The 17,318-nt window shown below is 58.7% G+C and overlaps 1 protein-coding gene across 1 annotated transcript in view; it reads right to left on the reverse strand.

Moving 5' to 3' along the window:
- LOC308611406 (putative GTP-binding protein 6) overlaps positions 1-17,318 on the reverse strand; it is a 110,401-nt gene that overhangs the window by 86,852 nt on the left and 6,231 nt on the right. Inside the window, exons 8-13 of the mRNA XM_081260202.1 lie at positions 14,156-14,293; positions 13,533-13,603; positions 13,275-13,405; positions 12,878-12,948; positions 11,864-12,022; positions 10,251-10,459 (exon numbers count right to left, since the gene is read on the reverse strand). Of these exons, the coding sequence (XP_081116328.1) occupies positions 10,251-10,459; positions 11,864-12,022; positions 12,878-12,948; positions 13,275-13,405; positions 13,533-13,603; positions 14,156-14,293 (779 nt within the window). The remainder of the gene's footprint in view (positions 1-10,250; positions 10,460-11,863; positions 12,023-12,877; positions 12,949-13,274; positions 13,406-13,532; positions 13,604-14,155; positions 14,294-17,318) is intronic.

Below are 17,318 nucleotides of genomic sequence, written 5' to 3' on the forward strand. Positions count from 1 at the left end.
ATGCTGTGATGAGGGAACACTGTCCCTTGATGTGGTGATGTGGGGACCCTGCCCAGTGATGCTGTGATGAGGGGACCCTGTCCCGTGATGCTGTGATCAGGGGACCCTGTACCGTGACGCTGTGATGAGGGGACACTGTCCCTTGATGTGGTGATGTGGGGACCCTGCCCAGTGATGCTGTGATGAGGGGACCCTGTCCCGTGATGCTGTGATGTGGACACATTGTACCGTGATGCTGTGATGAGGGAACCCTGTCCCATGATGTTGAGTTGAGGGGACCGTGTCCCTTGATGCTGTGATGAGGGGACCCTAGGCCTTGATGTTGTCATGAGGGGACCCTGTCCCTTGACATTTTGATGAGGTGACCCTATCCCTTGATGCTGCGATGAGGAGACCCAGTCTCGTGATACGGTGATGAGGGGACCTGGCCCTGTGATGCTGTGATGAGGGGATCGTGTCCCTTGATGTCGTGATGAGGGGACCCTGCCCAGTGATGCTGTGATGAGGGGACCCTGTCCCGTGATGCTGTGATCAGGGGACCCTGTACCGTGACGCTGTGATGAGGGGACACTGTCCCTTGATGTGCTGATGTGGGGACCCTGTCCAGTGATGCTGTGATGAGGGGACACTGTCCCGGCATGCTGGGATGCGGACACATTGTCCCGTGATGCTGTGATGAGGGGACCCTGACTGTTGCTGCTGTGATGACGGGACCCTGTCCCTTGATGTTGTGTTGAGGGGCCCCTATCCCTTGATTGGGTGATGAGGGGACCCTGTCCCGTGATGCTGTGAGGAGAGGATCCTGTCCCTTGATGCCGTGATGAGGGACCCTGTCTATTGATGTTGTAATAAGGGGACCCTGTTCCATGATTTTGTGATGAGAGAACCCGGTACCGTGATGCTGTGATGAGGGGACACTGTGCCTTGATGTGGTGATGTGGGGACCCTGCTCAGTGATGCTGTGATGAGGGGACCCTGTACCGTGGTGCTGTGATGAGAGGACACTGTGCCTTGATGTGGTGATGTGGGGACCCTGCTCAGTGATGCTGTGATGAGGGGACCCTGTACCGTGATGCTGTGATGAGGGGACCTAACCAGTGATGCTGTGATGCGGGGACCCTGTCACGTGATGTGGTGACGATGGGACCCTGTCCCTTGATGTTCTGATGAGGGGACCCTGTCCCGTGATGCTGTGATGAGTCGACCGTTCCCAGTGATGTTGTGATAAGGGGACCCTTTCCCTTGCTGTGGTGATGAGAGGACCCTGCCCAGTGATGCTGTGATGAGGGGACCCTGTCCCTTGATGTTGTGATGAGGGGATGCTTTTCTGTGATGCTCTGATGAGGGGACCCTGTCCCGTGATGCTGTGATTAGGGGACACGCTCCATTGGTGAGGTGATGAGGGGATCCTGTCCAGTGATGCTGTGATGAGGGTACCCTGTCGCGTGATGGTGTGATGAGGGGACAATGTCCCTTCATGTGGTGATGAGGGGACCCTGCCCACTGACGTGGTGATGAGGGGACCCTGTCCTGTGATGCTCTGAGGAGAGGATCGTGTGCCTTCATGCTGTGATGAGGGACCCTGTCTCTTGATGTTGTCATGAGGGGACCCTGCTCCATGATTCTGTGATGAGGGAACCCTGTACCATGATGCTGTGATGAGGGGACACTGACCCTTGATGTGGTGATGTGGGGACCCTGGCCACTGATGCTGTGATGAGGGCACCCTGCCCAGTGATGCTGTCATGAGGGGACCACGTACCGTGATGCTGTGATGAGGGGACCATGTACCATGATGCTGTGATAAGGGGACACTGTCCCTTGATGTGGTGATGTGGGGATCCTACCCAGTGATGCTGTGATGAGGGAACCGTATCCGTTGATGTTGTCATCAGGGGACCCTGTCCCTTGACATTTTGATGAGTTGACCCTATCCCTTGATGCTGCGATGAGGAGACCCTGTCTCGTGATACTGTGATGAGGGGACCTGACCTGTGATGCTGTGATGAGGGGACACTGTCCCTTGACGCTGTGGTGAGGGGACCCTGTCGCGTGATGGTGTGATGAGGGGACAATGTCCCTTCATGTGGTGATGAGGGGACCCTGCCCACTGACGTGGTGATGAGGGGACCCTGTCCCGTGATGCTCTGAGGAGAGGATCGTGTGCCTTCATGCTGTGATGAGGGACCCTGTCTCTTGATGTTGTAATGAGGGGACCCTGTTTCATGATTCTGTGATGAGGGAACCCTGTCCCGTGATGCTGTGATGAGGGGACACTGTCCCTTGATGTGGTGATGTGGGGCCCCTGCCCACTGATGCTGTGATGAGGGGACCCTGTCCTGCGATGCTGTGATGTGGACACATTGTACCGTGATGCTGTGATGAGGGAACCCTGTCCCATGATGTTGAGGGGACCGTGTCCCTTGATGCTGTGATGAGGGGACCCTAGGCCTTGATGTTGTCATGAGGGGACCCTGTCCCTTGACATTTTCATGAGGTGACCCTATCCCTTGATGCTGCGATGAGGAGACCCTGTCTCGTGATACGGTGATGAGGGGACCTGGCCCCGTGATGCTGTGATGAGGGGATCGTGTCCCTTGATGTCGTGATGAGGGGACCCTGCCCAGTGATGCTGTGATGAGGGGAACCTGTCCCATGATACTGCGATGAGGGGACCCTGGCCCGTGCTGCTTTTATGAGCGGACCTTGTCCAGTGATGCTGTGATGAGGGGACATTGTCCCTTGGTGTGTTGATGAGGGCACCCTGCCCAGTGATGCTGTGATGAGGGGACCACGTACCGTGATGCTGTGATGAGGGGACACTGTCCCTTGATGTGGTGATGTGGGGACCCTACCCAGTGATTCTGTGATGAGGGGACCCTATCCCTTGATATTGTCATGAGGGGACCCTATCCCTTGATGCTGCGATGAGGAGACCCTGTCTCGTGATACTGTGATGAGGGGACCTGGGCCCGTGACGCTGTGATGAGGGGACCGTGTCCCTTGATGCTGCGGTGAGGGGACCCTGTCGCGTGATGGTGTGATGAGGGGACAATGTCTCTTCATGTGGTGATGAGGGGACCCTGCCCATTGACGTGCTGATGAGGGGACCCTGTCCCATGATGCTGTGAGGAGAGGATCCTGTTCCTTGATGCTGTGATGAGGGACCCTGTCTCTTGATGTTGTAATGAGGGGACCCTGTTCCATGATTCTGTGATGAGGGAAACCTGTCCCGTGATGCTGTGATGAGGGGACACTGTCCCTTGATGCGGTGATGTGGGGACCCTGCCCAGTGATGCTGTAATGAGTGGACCCTGTACCGTGATGCTGTGATGAGGGGACACTGCCCCTTGATGGGGTGATGTGGGGACCCTGTCCAGTGCTGCTGTGATGAGGGGACCCTGTCCCTTGACAGTTTGATGAGGTGATCCTATCCCTTGATGCTGCGATGAGGAGACCCTGTCTCGTGATACTGTGATGAGGGGACCTGGCCCCGTGGTGCTGTGATGAGGGGATCGTGTCCCTTGATGTCGTGATGAGGGGACCCTGCCCAGTGATGCTGTGATAAGGGGACCCTGTCCCTTGATGCTGTGATGCAGGGACCCTGTCACGTGATGTGGTGACGAGGGGACCCTGTCCCTTGATGCTCTGATGAGGGGACCCTGTCCCGTGACGCTGTGATGAGGGGACCCTGTCCGTTGCTGCTGTGATGACGGCACACTGTCCCTTGATATTGTGTTGAGGGGCCCCTGTCCCTTGATTGGGTGATGAGGGGACCCTGCCCAGTGATGCTGTGATGAGTGGACCCTTTCCAGTGATGCTGAGAGGAACCTGTCCCTTGCTGTGGTGATGAGGGGACCCTGCCCCGTGACGCTGTCATGAGGGGACCCTGTCCCTTGATGGTGCGATGAGGGCATGCTTTTCTGTGATGCTCTGATGAGGGGACCCTGTCCCGTGATGCTGTGATTAGGGGACACTCTCCATTGGTGAGGTGATGAGGGGATCCTGCCCAATGATTCTGGGATGAGGAAAACTGTCCCTTCATGCTGTGATGCGGGGACGTTGTCCCGTGACGCTGTGATGAGGGGACCGTGTCCCTTGATGCTGTGGTGAGGGGACCCTGTCGCGTGATGGTGTGATGAGGGGACAATGTCCCTTCATGTGGTGATGAGGGGCCCCTGCCCATTGGCGTGGTGATGAGGGGACCCTGTCCCGTGATGCTGTGAGGAGAGGATCCTGTCCCTTGATGCTGTGATGAGGGACCCTGTCTCTTGATGTTGTAATGAGGGGACCCTGTTCCATGATTCTGTGATGAGGGAACCCTGTCCCGTGATGCTGTGATGAGGGAACACTGTCCCTTGATGTGGTGATGTGGGGACCCTGCCCAGTGATGCTGTGATGAGGGGACCCTGTCCCGTGATGCTGTGATCAGGGGACCCTGTACCGTGACGCTGTGATGAGGGGACACTGTCCCTTGATGTGGTGATGTGGGGACCCTGCCCAGTGATGCTGTGATGAGGGGACCCTGTCCCGTGATGCTGTGATGTGGACACATTGTCCCGTGATGCTGTGATGAGGGAACCCTGTCCCATGATGTTGAGTTGAGGGGACCGTGTCCCTTGATGCTGTGATGAGGGGACCCTAGGCCTTGATGTTGTCATGAGGGGACCCTGTCCCTTGACATTTTGATGAGGTGACCCTATCCCTTGATGCTGCGATGAGGAGACCCAGTCTCGTGATACGGTGATGAGGGGACCTGGCCCTGTGATGCTGTGATGAGGGGATCGTGTCCCTTGATGTCGTGATGAGGGGACCCTGCCCAGTGATGCTGTGATGAGGGGACCCTGTCCCATGATACTGCGATGAGAGGACCCTGTGCCTTGATTCTGTGATGAGGGGACCCTGGCCCGTGTTGCTTTTATGAGCGGACCTTGTCCACTGATGCTGTGATGAGGGGACATTGTCCCTTGGTGTGTTGATGAGGGCACCCTGCCCAGTGATCCTGTGATGAGGGGATCCTGTACCGTGATGCTGTGATGAGGGGACACTGTCCCTTGATGTGGTGATGTGGGGACCCTACCCAGTGATGCTGTGATGAGGGGACCCTATCCCTTGATGTTGTCATGAGGGGACCCTGTCTCGTGATACTGTGATGCGGGGACGTGACCCGTGATGCTGTGATTAGGGGACACTCTCCATTGGTGTGGTGATGAGGGGACCCTGCCCAGTGATATTGTGATGAGGGGACCCTGTCTCGTGATACTGTGATGAGGGGACCTGACCCATGATGCTGTGATGAGGGGACTCTGTCCCTTGATGCTGTGATGAGGGGATGCTTTTCCGTGATGCTCTGATGAGGGGACCCTGTCCCGTGATGCTGTGATTAGGGGACACTCTCCATTGGTGTGGTGATGAGGGGATCCTGCCCAGTGATTCTGGGATGAGGGAAACTGTCCCTTCATGCTGTGATGCGGGGACGTTGTCCCGTGACGCTGTGATGAGTGGACCGTGTCTCGTGATACTGTGATGAGGGGACCTGACCCGTGATGCTGTGATGAGGGGACCGTGACCCTTGATACTGTGCTGAGGGGACCCTGTCGCGTGATGGTGTGATGAGGGGACAATGTCCCTTGATGTGGTGATGTGGGGACCCTGCCCAGTGATGCTGTGATGAGGGGACCCTGTCCCGTGATGCTGTGATCAGGGGACCCTGTACCGTGACGCTGCGATGAGGGGACACTGTCCCTTGATGTGCTGATGTGGGGACCCTGTCCAGAGATGCTGTGATGAGGGGACACTGTCCCGGCATGCTGGGATGCGGACACATTGTCCCGTGATGCTGTGATGAGGGGACCCTGTCCCTTGATGTTGTGTTGAGGGGCCCCTATCCCTTGATTGGGTGATGAGGGGACCCTGTCCCGTGATGCTGTGAGGAGAGGATCCTGTCCCTTGATGCCATGATGAGGGACCCTGTCTATTGATGTTGTAATAAGGGGACCCTGTTCCATGATTCTGTGATGAGAGAACCCTGTACCGTGATGCTGTAATGAGGGGACACTGTGCCTTGATGTAGTGATGTGGGGACCCTTCTCAGTGATGCTGTGATGAGGGGACCCTGTACCGTGATGCTGTGATGAGGGGACACTGTGCCTTGATGTGGTGATGTGGTGATGTGGGGACCCTGCTCAGTGATGCTGTGATGAGGGGACCCTGTACCGTGATGCTGTGATGAGGGGACCTAACCCGTGATGCTGTGATGCGGAGACCCTGTCACGTGATGTGGTGACGATGGGACCCTGTCCCTTGATGCTCTGATGAGGGGACCCTGCCCAGTGATGCTGTGATGAGGGGAACCTGTCCCATGGTACTGCGATGAGGGGACCCTGGCCCGTGCTGCTTTTATGAGCGGACCTTGTCCAGTGATGCTGTGATGAGCGGACATTGTCCCTTGGTGTGTTGATGAGGGCACCCTGCCCAGTGATGCTGTGATGAGGGGACCATGTACCGTGATGCTGTGATGAGGGGACACTGTCCCTTGATGTGGTGATGTGGGGACCCTACCCAGTAATGCTGTGATGAGGGGACCCTATCCCTTGATATTGTCATGAGGGGACCCTGTCCCTTGACATTCTGATGAGGTGACCCTATCCCTTGATGCTGCGATGAGGAGACCCTGTCTCGTGATACTGTGATGAGGGGACCTGGGCCCGTGACGCTGTGATGAGGGGACCGTGTCCCTTGATGCTGCGGTGAGGGGACCCTGTCGCGTGATGGTGTGATGAGGGGACAATGTCTCTTCATGTGGTGATGAGGGGACCCTGCCCATTGACGTGCTGATGAGGGGACCCTGTCCCGTGATGCTGTGAGGAGAGGATCCTGTCCCTTGATGCTGTGATGAGGGACCCTCTCTCTTGATGTTGTAATCAGGGGACCCTGTTCCATGATTCTGTGATGAGGCAACCCTGTCCCGTGATGCTGTGATGAGGAGACACTGTCCCTTGATGTGATGTGGGGACCCTGTCCTGCGATTCTGTGATGAGGGGACCCTAGCCCTTGATGTTGTCATGAGAGGACCCTGTCCCTTGACATTTTGATGAGGAGACCCTATCCCTTGAGGCTGCGATGAGGAGACCCTGTCTCTTGATACTGTGATGAGGGGACCTGACCCGTGATGCTGTGATGAGGGGACCGTGTCCACTGATGCTGTGATGAGGGGACACTGTCCCTTGATGTGGTGATGTGGGGACCCTGCCCAGTGATGCTGTGATGAGGGGAACCTGTCCCATGATACTGCCATGAGGGGACCCTGGCCCGTGCTGCTTTTATGAGCGGACCTTGTCCAGTGATGCTGTGATGAGGGGACATTGTCCCTTGGTGTGTTGATGAGGGCACCCTCCCCAGTGATGCTGTGATGAGGGGACCATGTACCGTGATGCTGTGATGAGGGGACACTGTCCCTTGATGTGGTGATGTGGGGACCCTACCCAGTGATGCTGTGATGAGGGGACCCTATCCCTTGATATTGTCATGAGGGGACCCTGTCCCTTGACCTTCTGATGAGGTGACCCTATCCCTTGATGCTGCGATGAGGAGACCCTGTCTCGTGATACTGTGATGAGGGGACCTGGGCCCGTGACGCTGTGATAAGGGGACCGTGTCCCTTGATGCTGCGGTGAGGGGACCCTGTCGCGTGATGGTGTGATGAGGGGACAATGTCTCTTCATGTGTTGATGAGGGACCCTGTCCCGTGATGCTGTGAGGAGTGGATCCTGTCCCTTGATGCTGTGATGAGGGACCCTGTCTCTTGATGTTGTAATCAGGGGACCCTGTCCCTTGATGCTGTGATGCGGGGACCCTGTCCCGTGATGCTGGTATGCGGACACATTGTCTCGTGATGCTGTGATGAGGGGACCCTGTCGGTTGCTGTTGTGATGACGGGAGACTGTCCCTTGATGTTGTGTTGAGGGGCCCCTGTCCCTTAATTTGGTGATGAGGGGACCCTGCCCAGTGATATTGTGATGAGGGGACCCTGTCTCGTGATACTGTGATGAGGGGACCTGACCCATGATGCTGTGATGAGGGGACTCTGTCCCTTGATGCTGTGATGAGGGGATGCTTTTCCGTGATGCTCTGATGAGGGGACCCTGTCCCGTGATGCTGTGATTAGGGGACACTCTCCATTGGTGTGGTGATGAGGGGATCCTGCCCAGTGATTCTGGGATGAGGGAAACTGTCCCTTCATGCTGTGATGCGGGGACGTTGTCCCGTGACGCTGTGATGAGTGGACCGTGTCTCGTGATACTGTGATGAGGGGACCTGACCCGTGATGCTGTGATGAGGGGACCGTGACCCTTGATACTGTGCTGAGGGGACCCTGTCGCGTGATGGTGTGATGAGGGGACAATGTCCCTTGATGTGGTGATGTGGGGACCCTGCCCAGTGATGCTGTGATGAGGGGACCCTGTCCCGTGATGCTGTGATCAGGGGACCCTGTACCGTGACGCTGCGATGAGGGGACACTGTCCCTTGATGTGCTGATGTGGGGACCCTGTCCAGAGATGCTGTGATGAGGGGACACTGTCCCGGCATGCTGGGATGCGGACACATTGTCCCGTGATGCTGTGATGAGGGGACCCTGACTGTTGCTGCTGTGATGACGGGACCCTGTCCCTTGATGTTGTGTTGAGGGGCCCCTATCCCTTGATTGGGTGATGAGGGGACCCTGTCCCGTGATGCTGTGAGGAGAGGATCCTGTCCCTTGATGCCGTGATGAGGGACCCTGTCTATTGATGTTGTAATAAGGGGACCCTGTTCCATGATTCTGTGATGAGAGAACCCTGTACCGTGATGCTGTAATGAGGGGACACTGTGCCTTGATGTAGTGATGTGGGGACCCTTCTCAGTGATGCTGTGATGAGGGGACCCTGTACCGTGATGCTGTGATGAGGGGACACTGTGCCTTGATGTGGTGATGTGGTGATGTGGGGACCCTGCTCAGTGATGCTGTGATGAGGGGACCCTGTACCGTGATGCTGTGATGAGGGGACCTAACCCGTGATGCTGTGATGCGGAGACCCTGTCACGTGATGTGGTGACGATGGGACCCTGTCCCTTGATGCTCTGATGAGGGGACCCTGCCCAGTGATGCTGTGATGAGGGGAACCTGTCCCATGGTACTGCGATGAGGGGACCCTGTCCCTTGACAGTTTGATGAGGTGATCCTATCCCTTGATGCTGCGATGAGGAGACCCTGTCTCGTGATACTGTGATGAGGGGACCTGGCCCCGTGGTGCTGTGATGAGGGGATCGTGTCCCTTGATGTCGTGATGAGGGGACCCTGCCCAGTGATGCTGTGATAAGGGGACCCTGTCCCTTGATGCTGTGATGCAGGGACCCTGTCACGTGATGTGGTGACGAGGGGATCCTGTCCCTTGATGCTCTGATGAGGGGACCCTGTCCCGTGATGCTGTGATGAGGGGACCCTGTCTGTTGCTGCTATGATGACGGCACCCTGTCCCTTGATGTTGTGTTGAGGGGCCCCTGTCCCTTGATTGGGTGATGAGCGGACCCTGCCCAATTATGCTGTGATGAGTGGACCCTTCCCAGTGATGCTGAGAGGAACCTGTCCCTTGCTGTGGTGATGAGGGGACCCTGCCCCGTGACGCTGTCATTAGGGGAGCCTGTCCCTTGATGGTGTGCTGAGGGTATGCTTTTCTGTGATGCTCTGATGAGGGGACCCTGCCCAGTGATGCTGTGATGAGAGGAACCTGTCCCTTGATATGGTGATGAGGGAACCCTTCCCAGTGATGCTGTGATGACTGGACGCTGCCCAGTGATGCTGTGATGAGAGGACCCTGTCCCTTAATGTGGAAATGAGGACACCCTTCCCAGTGATGCTGTGATGACTGGACCCTGCCCAATGATGTTGTGATGAGGGGACGCTTCCCTGTGATGCTGTGATGAAGCGACCCTGTCCCTTGATGTACTGATGAGGGGACCCTGCCCAGTGATGCTGTGATGAGGGGACCCTGCTCCGTGATGCTGCGATGAGGGAACCCTGCCCCATGATGTTGTGATTAGGGGACCCTGTCTCTTGATGCTGTGATTAGTGGACCCTGTCTGTTGGTGGTGTGATGAGGGGACCCTTTCCCTAGATGTTGTAATGAGGGGACCCTGGCCCGTGATGTTGGGATGATGAGACCTGCCTCCTGTTTCTGGGTATTTGAGGCGACCTGGCCCTCCACACTCACCGAGTGGCGCACGTCCTCCAGGGTCGCCGAGAAGGACTCGACCAGGCTGTGGGGCAGCTGGGAGAGGAAGCCAATGGTGTCCACGTAGATGACGGTCACCCGGGAGGGCAGCCACCCCGCATGCGCTGTGACGTCCAGCGTGGCAAACAGCTGGTCCCGGGGCTGGATGGCGGCGTCCCCTGTCAGCGCCTTGATCAACGTGGTCTTTCCTGCATGTGGGGCACAAGGGGACCGTGCGTGTCAGACCCCTCTGGCCCCCCAGTGAGCACTGTGGACCTCGGGGCTGCCCCACGCTGACCACATGCCGCTGGAGGGTGGGCAGGGGCAGGAGATCTGTGCGCTGGGAACTCTGTGCAGGACCCGTGGGACGCTGCGCGGGCTGTGCGTGGACTGAGCTGCCGCGGTCTAGGCTTCAGGGTAAAGTGGACCAGGGCCAGGGCAAGCGTGCTGGTGTACAAGGGAGAGACGGCGTAGACACAGACAGTGGTGACGTGCATGTGAGGTGGGCAGGCGTCCACACAGGCGGAGGGATGGTACCGTGGAGTAACCGAGCTGTGGTGTGATGTCTGTGTAGACGAGGGGATGGTGGAGTAGGGGGTGCACTGTGTGCAGATAGGTAGTGAGGGTGTAGACAGGGCTGTGTGTACCTGAGGGGCCCTAGAGCACCCGCCTCCACAGCCTTTCCTGACAACGTGGACACTGTCCACTGAGCCCAGGCTCAGGGGCACCAGCAGTAACCGTCCAGCCCAGGGACACGCCCTGGCTACGCCTGGTCCACCAGGAGGTGGTGACGGGTCCTGCCATCGAGTCACTGGAGGGCGGGGCGCAGCCTGGACGCCGCTGCTCAGTGAAGGGCCCCGAACTCCCGGCCGGTGAGAGTCGGGACCAAGCGGACACTCACTGGATGCTCTGACAGTTAGAGGACACGCCGCCCTCTGAGGATGCGGCCAGGAGGGGCCGTCGGGGTTTCCCGGCATGGGTGATTTTACCTGTAGACATTTATGACTTTTCAAGCCTGGATGCCCCACAGCTTCCTGTGCACGTCTGTGGGACATTCCCTCCCTCCTCTGGACGCAGACCGTGAGCGCCTGATACAGGGACGGGCCCGGCATGGCGGTGCTTCCCGAGCACGTGGCGGGGCGGGGCCTCAGGGCAGCCCAGCGAGCGCTGTGCACTGAGTCCCCGCAGTGCAGGGAACTGGGTGCTTTCCCCTTATCTCAGGGCACCGGGGACCCTACAGGACGCCCTGCACTCTGTCCCCCACGGGGAGTCCACTTGATGTGCTCGTGCAGACAAAGCTGAGAACAGACTGTGAGGTCTTCCTCGATGACACCTGAATCACTCTGATCCCTGGAAGATCCTGCCCACTGTCAATGGACTTACAACTGTCCCCACTTCCTCGTTCTCAGAGTCTGGAGAACATCCACTGAGAGGGGCGTCAGCGCACAGCAGTCACACGGGGGCCGCGTCGCCCCCGGGACGCCCAGAGATGGGGCCCGAGTCCCGTCCTCCTCACCGGGGGCTATAGCCCTCCGCGAGCACCCAGTCTCGCCGGGTCGGCAAGCGGGTTCTCCTAGCGCACCCCGCCCAGCCCAGGCGGGCCCACTCCTCACCGCAGTTTGTGTAGCCCACCACGGAGACCACAGGGATCTCCCGCCGCCTCCGCTGCTGACCCAGGAGAAGCCTCTTCCGGCGGAGTCTGTCCAGGGCCTTCCGAATCTTCGCTTCCTTATCTTTCAGGAGGCGCTGCTGCACCTGCACGAAAGACTCTCCTAGAAACATACAAGATGGCGAGTCAGTGGGCAGACACGAAAGGCGCAAGAGACACGGGGGTGCCTGCGGGGGACGTGGACAGGCTCCCTCTTGGGGCTGCAGGGATCCGCCTCCCCACCCCAGCCTGCTCCCCTGTACACTTGGCCCCAACACCTTCTGTCCTAAGACAGCTCTGCCCAGCGCGAGGCGGCCTGGCACTTCTGCCCTCTGAGGTCACCTGGGCTCCCCTTTACCCAGGAGGAGGAGGCCAAGGGGAGAGCCTCAAAAGGGCCCCCATGATACCCACAGCGGGCTGAGTGGTGCCCCAAAGATGTGTCCACACCCTGACCCCTAGGACCTACAAATGGGGCCTTATTAAGAAACAGGGTCTCTGCAGGTGTGATGCAGGGAAGGGTCTGAGATGAGGTCCTCCTGGAGGAGGGTGGCCCTACATCCAATGACAAGGTCCTTCTAAGAGACAGAAGAGGAGAGACACAGACACAGAGGAAAAGCCCCGTGAAGACAGAGGAAGAGACGGGAGGGACGCGGCCACGAGCCCAGGGACGCCCGGAGCCCCCAGAAGCTGGAAGGGGCGGGAAAGACCCTCCCCTGGAGCCTCCAGAAGGAACCAGCCCCTGTAACTCCTTGATCTGCTCTGCAGGACTCACGGAGGATCAATGTCTGTGGTTTTAAGGCACCGGTTCGTGGTCCTTCGTTACGGCCGCACCAGGGAAACACCTTGAAACCTTCCTTTGACTGTGACCACGGACAAGGCCCCAGCAGGACCTCTGAGGGACGTCATCCCCTTTGTAGGGGAGGTGGCCACGACAACCCCACCTTCTGAGCTCCCGGTGACAAGACGTCAGACACTGTACCTGACCCCATGATGTTGCGGGAGTCCCGCCCTCGGCCGCCCAGGTGGGCAACGTGGTTTTTCAGGCAGGACCTGGCGTGGAAATGGGTCGGCTCAGGAGACGGGAGCACGTGCCCGTGGGAAGCTGGCACAGAGCCCTGGGTGGGGAGTGGGCATCTAGACAGGAAGAACAGGCTCGCTCGGGACCTCCCCGCCACGTGGGCCTTCACAGGCGGGGACGCAGGGTCCCTTGCGGGGTGGCGGTCCTTGTGGGCCGCGTGCCCTGGTAGGTGTGCCGCTTGGCCACGTCCCCACTGGCCACATTCCACCCTCACCACCCTGGCAACACTCCAGGTAGGGAAAGCAAGAAGCGGTCCAAGGAGGGTTCCGTCTGCCCCGAGCCCAGGCTCTGCAGGTACCTGAGCAGGGGGAGCTCGGCCAGTGCCACCTGCAGCCGGGCCTCCTTGGTGCGGGCGTTGCAGCGGAAAATATGAAGAACCACCGTGAATCGGTCGAACACCCGCACACCCCAGGCGGCTTCCAGTTCTTTCTAGAAGATAGAGTGCAAGGGAGGGGACCTGTGGTGACCCCAGGCCCGTGGAGACCTGTGTCCTCACGGGGACACTGACCCACTCCCTCAGCCGCCGTGGGCGGGAAACAGCGAGCTTCTGAGGTACCTTGGTGGCTGCAGCCATCCTCTCCACATTCAGGAAGACGGCGGTGATTTCCGGGGACCCTCTGATTTTCTCTAGGAAAAGAGGTTGGCTTCTCAAGAGGCCTGCATGCCCATAATGTCTGGGGACCCTGCACTTTGGCCGTGTTCGCCGGACACCCCGAGTCTCTGAGCACAGTATTTGTCAAGTGTGGGTCGGGGAGGACCGGACCGGGTCCCTCTTCAGGGGAGTAGATCTCACACACATGGGGGTCCCGTGACCCCACGGGGACTGAGTGCCCGTTAGACAGAGATGGGCGATGAGCGCCCCCCTTGGCATGTCTCCTGCTCTGAGCTGTGAGCTAGACATGGGTTTGGGGCGGGGACGTCGGGGTCCATGGAAGGCAGGGGTCACACGCAGGACCCCCTCCGCCGGGCACTGGGGGGTGTGGGCTAGGCTGGGCTGGGGCGTGGGGCTGGCGTGCGCCCGACTCTCACAGGTCCCGCCTGTGTCCTGGGGCCTCGTTTGAATTCTCACGCGGGCGTAGTGGCTTTTACCGTCTCATCCAAGTTCCTGTGAGGCCCAGAGGGACGGCCATGCTTGCTCTGTTTCTGGGAGGGTGATGGGGACACGTGTGCTGGACTCACCTGTCAGGCGCTCCAAGGTCCCTCTGCCGAAGATGAGCTTCCGGTCTGGCGTTTTGGTGGGCACCACCATCGTGTCCACCACCGACCAGCCATCCAGCGTGTGCACCAGCGCTTGTGCCTCCACCACCTGCCACTCAACTTTGGGGAGAGACAGGCCAGTGTGAGGGTCATTTCCAGCTGGGTCAGCCCCGGGCTGTGTCCAGCCCTGCCCAGGGCCACGTGCCCCGGGCTGGGACGGCTTCCTGCTTCCTGCCTACACAATGGTCCCGAGAGTGCGCCCCAGTCAGCATTTGCTCGAAATGCAGCTCTGTTCTTCTGGGTAGATAGTCAGGAGGGGTGGACACAGGACCGGGGAGGGGAGGAGGGCACTGAGCTGAGCAAGGATGCGGGGATGGCCGCCCCCCGCCCCCCGTGTTGGAATCTGGGATGTCTGCCCCGTGGGGACACATGGTCCCTTGTGACCCACTGGACAGCGTCCCCTGTGAGGCTCCCAAGGGCCCATAGAACCTGCCGCACTGCCTGCAGGGTGGGCTGTGTCCCCGTGGATTCCCTGTCCTCGGTGAGCCCAGCCTGGTTTTAACCTGGCCCCAGTGGCTGCCCATACCGAGCCTGGCCCCAAAAAAGCAGCGCCCACCCAGGGTCCCTGGCCGTGAACGGTCAGGATGATGATGATGATGATGATGATGGGTACGCGCGTGGGGCGTGGGTGGTGGGAGAGGCAGGGCCCACCCAGGGCAGGAGCCCAGGACACTGACGGCACAGGCCATGGATGGAGGGCTGACGGGGCCACCCCGCCCTAGGCTCTCCTCCTCATGGCCCTTCCCGAGGAGGAAGGGGGCACGGGGTAGCAGAGACTCTCCCCTGAGGGAGAGCAGGCAGGTGGGCAGTGACGCAAACATGCCCCGGGGCTGGGCCCAGACAGGGTGGACGAGGCTGACTCAGGTCTGGAAGGGCGGTGGCCTGGAGGACAGCTCTGCGGGGCCCCAGGCGTGTTCTCTGTGAGATGGGGAGCGTGTGCTCCAAGCCCCACGGGAGGCCGGCCCCCCATCCCGTCCCCACGCCCCCGCCCCCTGGGAGGCCACCCACGCACAGAGTCTCAGAGCCGCGGCCCCTCTGTGGCGCCCCTGCTTCGCTGTCTGTCCCCACTCCCCGGACACCTGGGTGCTGCCGTCTCTGGGGTCACCTGACCCTCCTTAGGGCACAGCCAGGACACAGGCCAGAGGCTCGGGAGTAGGGGCCGGGCAGGGTCTGAGGCCACAGAGCAGGGTCCCCCCATTCTCTGGGCTGTGCGGGGGTCCCCATCTTCTGGGACATGAGGGGTGGGGTCTCCCCATCCTCTGGGACATTGGGGGTGGGGTCCCCCATTCTCTAGGCCAAGGGGAGGCGGAGTCTTCTTGGGTGTGACTCCCCATAGGCTCGCCAGCTCGTCCCACCTCCTCCAGCTGCTGGTCACTCAGGTCAGCAGGTGCTTGGTCACCCCTGACCTCCGTCCTTCAGCTGCAGGTCTGACCCAGCAGTAATCCCTGCAGGTGCTGTCTCTCCCGATCCCAGGTGCCACGGCCCCAGCTCCGTGGTGAGAGCCTGCGCGGGGGCCAGCGGCCTCCCTCCTGCTGCGCTGCACAGCTGCTCGCTTGGGGGTCTGGCACCCCGCAACCCCACCCCGAAGGCCAGGGTTAGGATTCGGTGGGGATGGAAACGGAGAAGCACTTGTGCAGGTGACAGCCCAGGGGCACAGGCACCGTAAGGCACTGAACCCTGATCCCAGGACCACAGCAGGCTTCCCCTCCCCCACACATCAGCCCCTCCCCACAAAGGTCCACTTACAGCAGTTCCTTTCACCTCGTGCATCACGTCCAGCTATCGAGAAAAAATTACCAGGCGCACCAAAAGGCAAACCCGAAGAGACACAGCAAGCGTGAGAACCAGACGTGCCAGGGATGCTGGAATTACTGGACCAGGAATTTACAACAACTATGATGAACGTGCCAAGGGCCCTGATGGATTTAGTAGACAGCATGCAAGGACGGATGGGCAAGGCAAGCAGAGGTGGAAATCCCGAGAAAGAACCAAAAAGACCTGCTAGAGATCACAAGCGCTCTGGCAGAAATGACGAGCGCCTCTCATGGGCCTGCTGGTAGACTGGACTCGGCAGAGAAAGGATCCCGGAGTCTGAGCATATGACAACACGGAAAATTAAACACGCCTGCTCTGCAAAGACGTCATCAGCGGACTGAGAAGTTAAGCCACAGACCTAGGAGAAAATACGTACAAAACACGCATCCATAAGCACTGGTATCCAAAATATAAAAACAATTCTTAAAGTTCAGCAATAAGGAAACAACCTACTACAACGTGGGCCAGAGACCGTAACAGACACCTCACCAAAAAGATATACAGATGGCAAATGAGCGTGTGACAAGATGCTCCACGTCCTCTGTCATCAGGGAAATGCAAACTAAAACAGCAATGAGGCACCACCACACACCTATCAGAACAGCCGGAATCCACAATCCTGACAACACGAAATGCCGACAAGCATGTGCAGCACCCCCCCCACCACGCATCGCTGGGAGGGACGCAAGATGGTACGGCCACGTTGGAGGATGGTCTGGCAGTTTCTTACAAAGCTAAACACACGCTTACCACACAATCCGGCTCTCATACTCCTTGCTATTTGCCCAAAGGATGAGAAAACTTACAGCCGCACAAAAACCTGCACATCGATGTTTATAGCAGCTTTATTCATAATTGTCAAAACGGAAGCAACAAAGATGTCCTTTAGTACATGACTAGATAAGTAAACTGTGGTCTATCCAGACAACAGAATATTATTCAGCGCTAAAGTGAAATGAGCTGTCAGGCCATGAAAAGACATGGAGGAACCTTAAATGCATATGACTGAGTGAAAGAAGGCAGTGAGAGAAGGCTGCAGACTGTGTGATTCCAGCTCTATGACACTCTGGAAAAGGCCCAACAATGGAGACAGTAAAAGGCCCACTGGTTGTCAGGGGTTTAAGAGGGGGAGGGAGGGATGAATGGGTGGAGCACAGGGGATGTTCAGGGCAGTGAAACTACTCTGTGTGATGCTGTAACGGTGGATACATGTCACCATCCATTTGCCCAAACCCACAGAATGTACACCACCAGGAGTGAACCCTAATTA

The sequence above is a fragment of the Mesoplodon bidens genome (assembly GCF_964165515.1).
Source record: "Mesoplodon bidens genome assembly, contig: HAP1_SCAFFOLD_696, whole genome shotgun sequence".
Lineage (NCBI taxonomy): Eukaryota > Metazoa > Chordata > Mammalia > Artiodactyla > Ziphiidae > Mesoplodon > Mesoplodon bidens.